At 46.8% G+C, this 6,000-nt stretch overlaps 1 protein-coding gene and 1 long non-coding RNA gene across 8 annotated transcripts in view; one reads left to right on the forward strand and one right to left on the reverse strand.

The window, feature by feature from the left end:
- The window catches only part of DDX6 (DEAD-box helicase 6), a 34,152-nt gene extending 29,315 nt beyond the window's left edge, over positions 1–4,837 (reverse strand). The window contains exons 1-3 of one of the 7 annotated variants that reach the window (XM_089915662.1): positions 4,162–4,182; positions 3,105–3,187; positions 891–1,365 (exon numbers count right to left, since the gene is read on the reverse strand). In XM_089915662.1, coding sequence (XP_089771788.1) covers positions 891–1,090 — 200 coding nt within the window. In that variant the 5' untranslated portion in view covers positions 1,091–1,365; positions 3,105–3,187; positions 4,162–4,182. Of the gene's footprint in view, positions 1–890; positions 1,366–3,104; positions 3,441–3,945; positions 4,025–4,161; positions 4,260–4,657 lie in introns of those variants that run through there. The other 6 variants (XM_089915661.1, XM_022559018.3, XM_022559020.3 and 3 more) reach the window with 6 other exon arrangements.
- LOC111166864 (uncharacterized) lies at positions 4,133–5,773 on the forward strand. Its single transcript, XR_002642698.3, has 2 exons — positions 4,133–4,415; positions 5,280–5,773. It is a non-coding gene; the product is annotated as an uncharacterized LOC111166864 (long non-coding RNA).
- The last annotated feature ends 227 nt before the right edge of the window (positions 5,774–6,000 follow it).

The raw sequence follows: 6,000 nt of genomic DNA on the forward strand, positions 1-6,000 counted from the left end.
CTAGGTTATAATAAAACACAAGCTTTGGTTCCTTGAAAGAGTTTTATCATCTTATGAAGATTTCTAGAGGTTAAATCAACTTACATGGCTAGATTTTTAACAAAGACAAATCTCAAATGGGTCAAGATTCTTGAATGTTAATTTTCTATTAACTGATTCTTTGGAGTCATAGTTACCACTCATATACTTTAAAGTGTACACTTAAAGATGATAGCCTACACACTTTTAAATTTAAAAGAAAAAATATTCTGTAGTAAGATGAGGCGCTTACGTTTTTAAAAGTCGTCAAAGGGGTACGGGACTATTCAGAGATGTGTTTATAGGAGTTCAAAATCCTGAGTTCCCTATGACATAAACTGCTTGTTATTTTGTGTGCGTGTGTGTAAAAGGAGGAGAAAGTGTATTTGAAAAGTAAATAAATAGGGCAGAAAAGCAAAGTGTCATAAACTAAAAAAAAGTTATGGATAAATTTTCTGTGAGTATGTTTGAAGTTCAGAAGGCTGGGCAAGTCGTTAAATTTAAAATGTGAAATTGGCTATAACAGCCATTCAAACTAGGATAAGGTCAAGTTCTAACACTAGGGAAAAAGCCATACTGGCAAAAACAAGATGAATCTGAGCTCATTATGAAAGCCAGACATGTTTCAAAAAACAGTCTATACAAAATTAATATATATTAATCTGTGCCAGTCTGTTACTTAATAAACCTGAATTAGTTATGAAAGAAATACATTCTTCTATTGCAAATACCTGCTGGCCATAAAACGAAGTCGTCTGTCCGCTATTTGCAATCAAAATGGTTAAACTAAGGTATACACAAAGTAGTCAACAACTAACAAAATAAATCTCCTTGGTCCCCCAAGTGTGTTTATTATTTATTCTAACACTTACTTAATAGTGGTGGTCATACTCTGTGCTTGCTGCTGAGTGCCATTATTGATTGTGTTGGTGTTTTTCAGCTGGTTCATCTGTTGCTGTGTCTGTGTGCCCCCTCCTCCGGGGCCACCACTGGGCTTCACAGGGCCCCTCAGCTGACCATTTTGACTGGACAGACCCATTATAACAGGGTTCTCTGTTCTGGCCGTGCTCATGCTGTATTAATTGTAAAGATGTCTCTTTCAAACTTCAAAACTTTTGAAAGTCAGTAGAGAAACTGTAATAACAGTTTATTAGGCTCTCCAAAACGAAGAGATAAATATAAGTCTTGCTCAATATATGAGTCCTTTATTGCAATGCAGGCAAGCACCTGTAAGTCTCTGAACGGTAAGCAGCAGTAACTTGCTCTCATGCACGGAATCAACTCTTTATTTTTTAATAAAGCCCTCTAACAAGGTTGAGTTATATATCTGAATTCGCTCACTTCAGTCTGAAACAAAGAAAAAAGTTAAAATTAGCAAACAGAGTAAAATTAGAAAAAAACTTTTTTGTTTCCCTTTTAAAGAACTCCTTTAGAAGAACTCTCTTCTTTTAAATTAAAGAATTAAGAATACAGCTGCACTGAGACCAAATCACTAGCCAAGCTAGGAAAAACACAAAAAGATGAATTGCCTCAAAAACCAAACCTGCACCGAGACCCATCTCAAACATTTTAAACTGTCAGTTCAAATCAACCCAGAGAATACAAAGTAGAAAGATACTGTGATTAAGTTAGCATTAGTTGTCAAATGACAATCTCTTCCCTTGTTTCCTCCCTGATGAATTCTCTGAAGTCCCTGCCACCTCTTAAAGTCAATGAGTCATTACATTCAATTGCATTACAACTCAGTGAAGTATCGCACAACTTAATGTAAATCTACAAATGAACAAGGCAAGACAATTCATTAATTTTTTTTCTATTTCTGACAACTGAGAATCCTTGAAGAGTTGAGCTTTTGACTTCACCTTATGCTTTAAGAAGAACACATTTATGCCCTTGTGAATTTCAACGACAGGAGTTAAACTTTATAAAGAAAAATACATTTTCTTTTTTCCCTTAAGTTTTTGCCCTTTAAAACAGTAACTGAAGCATGTCAAGGGATATAAATATGTCTACATGTCAAAATCTTCTGCTTGAAAAACAGCCAAGAAAACCTTTAGCTACCTTAATTAAATCTGAATACTAAAAAAACTGCTACGTTTTTAAACATAACACTTTTCAAAAAGTATATCCCAACTTGAAGTAGCATTTTTTTAAATTACAAAAACACAAAAAGGAAATTAGCTTTGTTAAAAAAAAAATCTGTTAAAGGGTAAAGATACTAGAAACTTTAATCAAACTTTCCAGGAAACCCAGAGTACTAATTAAGTGAATTTAAAAAATTTTAAAATTATTCCCCAAATAAAATTATTTTTAAAGGAAGTACATGAAAACGTAACTGAAAAGCCAGGGGGGAAAAGGCCAGAAAATAAAGGGCTGCTCTGTTTGCTTTGTTCTTTAACTCCTTTACATTTCTTATCAAACATACACTAGCTTATTAATTAGCGTTTCTGCCATACACCAAGGTTTCTCAAACAATAAAAATAAAAAAAAAAACCTCTTTGATGTCTTTTTTTTAATTGAAAACAAAGTTGCTCACAAGCAAATCCTGATTATCACGTACACAAAGCTGTATTATTTCCAAGTCTCCCAGAAGCTGAGTGACCTCTTAAGCAGAGGGTGGTTAAGAGCCATCCAATTTCAGTGCAAGGTAGTAATTGGTTTCCTGTATTGACAGGTTTATATTATGATCAGCGATATCACCTACTTCACACCAGAAGACTTACTTATTTGCAAACACTAAGAGGATGAAGGTGGCAACTTCTAAAAATTAAATGGTATCATTACTGTCCATCATGCACGTAAGACCTCATACCTCCCTGCATCCAAAATCCGACTATGTGATAACTGCTCCCCTCTCAATTAAGCTAAAAGCAGCACTGCAGCTCTACGTCTCAGGAAAAGAAATATTCCTCCTACCCCTTCCCAATTTAGATTTGCAAGTTATATTTTCTACATTTTCAAAAATACGAACGAAACAAAGACGAGTTGGGAGGAACCCCTAGCGGAGTTAATTACAGCACTTCCCAGATTGTAGTTAGCAATTGACAGTTTCACACCCAAAACAGTATCGTCATCTCCAAAAAGACCTTTTGTGTGCGAATGCAGCGCAGTTTCTCTAAGCTTGGTCTGCAAGTTGGAGTGACCGTTCTATTTTGAAGGGGCGAGGGAACTGTTGAAGAGAAAGGGGAGTGAGCGATAAGGGAAAGAATCAAGCCAGTGATTTGAGCCCTATAACCGTAGGCAAATAATTTCTTGTTTCCCTACCCTTCAACACCCCCCCCCCCCACCAAACCCACACACTTCGAGTCAGCTCCCTGGGCCCATAAACACAAATGGGTTGGGGCCCTGAAATCGTATCTGCGCAACAAGAGCAGGGAACCAGCTCCGCGGGTAGGAAACAATAGGGGCTCCCGCAAAAGGCCCCAAAGAGAAACCCTTAAGTCAGACGGCCCCTCCTTTCTCCATGACGCTGGGGCTCCATAATCACCCCCTTGTTATCGACCTGCAAGGCCTTACTCCGTCAAGCAGCCGGTCCTCTTCGAAACCCAGCCTTCCGCTACTGCATATCCCTGCCGCCCCCTATAGGGCCGCCTCGTATCCTATAACCTCCACGATCTCCCTAAGTCCTTGCCGCCCCCTACGATCCCACCTTCCCTCGTCTCCCACAAAGCTCCTCCGAGGAATTCTCCCGCTCCTCCTCCGGACCCCGCCGGGCACAACAGTGCTCTATCCCACTCCTCCCGGGCGCCCCCGCCCCACAGCTGCCGCCCGCCTTCCTCCCCCGGGCCCGACCAGGCCTCAGGCCTCCGCCTCAGAGCGCCCCCCACGCCGGCCGGGGGGGGGGTAACTCCCCGCAGCCCCCGCTGCACCGCCGACCTCCAACCCCTCACCTCACCCCACTCCTCGCGACTCGGGCCCGAGTCCTACCACTGAAGCCACTCCCGCTCTGTACCCTCGGTCCTTTATTGTTGACTCGAAGCTCCCAAAATGGCGGCGGCTCCTTCCTCCTCGGAAACCTCCGCCCGCCCCCACCCGGCCCCTCACTTCGGCCGCCCCCCGCCCCGCCCCCCGTCCCGCTCCACTCCGGGGGCCTGGGGGCCAGCCTGCCGGCGCTCGCCCGCTCCCCGAGCCGCGCAGCCCTACCTCCGCCGCTGCCCGCTCTCAAGGCGCCGCCGAAGCCGCCGCCCGGGCCGAGCTAACTCGGCTCCCCGCCCCCTCCCTCGGCCGCAGCACCCCCGCCCCTTAGCTCTCCGCATGGCTGCCGCCGCGACTCCTCCTCCGCGCAAGATGGCGAGGGCCCAGCTGCAGCCGCTGAGCCCGCCGCGGCGCCTCTGCCTCCCCTGCTTCGTGGCAGGAGAAATCCGGGCCGAGGAACGTCCCTGGGACGAAAATGGAGGGTAGTGCTTTCCCACCGACTGGGGGCCCGCGGGGGCCCAAGTTGAGGGAAGTTGAAGGGAAAATACGGGTCCCTTTCTGAAGAGAAAGGAGGGCTGCTTTTTCCACAGCTGAGGAGAAATGATCGGGGAATGGTGGCTGGGAAGAGTACCCCCAGAATGGATGTCGGGGTCTTGGGACCCGAGGAGGATCTGTTTATTCCTGACCAAGGACCGGGTAGCGACTCGGGGACGGGAGAGCTGACCTGACATCTCCCGCGGGCCGGGGAAGCTGCTGCAGGACCAAGGGGGTCGCGTCCGTTCGAGCCCCGCGCCTCCGTGCAGGAACGCGCGGAACCACTGGTCCGGAGGCGCCGGCACGCGCCCGGGTGTGGGAACCGGAAGGGGGGCCGGCCGGGACCGGTGCGGTGGGGAGAACCGGGGAGGACGCGGGGCGGACAGGGGGCGCTGTGCGCGGGCGGGCAGGGGCGGGGGTGGAGGACGCTGTAGGAGGATTGCGCGGGGGTGGGGTGCTGGGTAGCGGGGGTGCGACCCGGGCCGGAACCCGGAAAGCGAGCTTCGGGAAGGGAAGTGGGAGACTGGGGCAGCGATCCTCCTCTCTCGGCCCCAAAGGGCAGTCCTCAAAGAGAGGGAACCAAGGAGGCCGAGCCCCACCCCCCGAAGGAAGGAAACGCTGCTAAGGAGTCAGTTATAATGGTAATAGGAGTTGTGTACGGAAATGGGCAATCAGAGGACCGAGGGTGATTCTTTCTCCAGCCTGACCCTCATCAGAAAGACACTTATGTATTTGTTCCCATAAATACTTTCCATATCCTAATGTCTCCGTTTATCCTTAACAGAAATAACAGGAATGCAATCTTGTTCCAGGTAAAACAAAAATCGGAAGCTTGAAAGTTATCCAGGTCAAGGGAAAATAACCTGGGTTTCACCCAGTTGACAGACAATATACAGGGCAATGACGGGACCATATGTTGACAACAGAACTCCGACCCACAATCTCTGCTGCAACCAACACGGGAAGCCAAACCACAGCCTCTGCAGTGATCAGCTTAGAACGGGCAGGAGTCGGTCATTGACTGCCAGCTTCCCAAATTTTTGCCCCTGTTACCCACTCGGGACCAATCAGAGAAAGCCAAATATGTTTCCCCCCCCAACCAATCACGTTAGACGCCCGGCTTCTAGTTAGCCCGCCTCCAGCTTCCCCGAGTTAACCTCCAATCAGAGCATACCCTGAAGCCTACTCCACCCACCCCCTTTTTTTTTCTTTTTTTTTTTTTCACTGCCGGCCTGTAAGTCCCAAGCTGAGTGAAGGTGGCTCCCCCCCTTGCTGTAGCAAGCTTTGAATAAATAGCCTTTTCTCACTTGGTGGTCTTTGTTTATTTACACACAGCCAATGGAAAGGTGGTAGAGAAGTGTGAAAAGGCTGTTCTTGAGATTTAAAAAAAGGTTCCTTTAACAGTTTTTGAATTAAATTTGTAGCATGGGGTCTCCCACCCAGCTTTTTAAAAACCCACTCATCTAAGGGAATAACCGGCATCTTGTGCCCATCCTGGTGAGAGAATGGCTAAGTGGTTCTTTAATAAAATGT

Source organism: Delphinapterus leucas, chromosome 7, assembly GCF_059928025.1.
Source record: "Delphinapterus leucas isolate spDelLeu-1000000601 "Yukka" chromosome 7, BTC_Dleu_Yukka2, whole genome shotgun sequence".
NCBI lineage: Eukaryota > Metazoa > Chordata > Mammalia > Artiodactyla > Monodontidae > Delphinapterus > Delphinapterus leucas.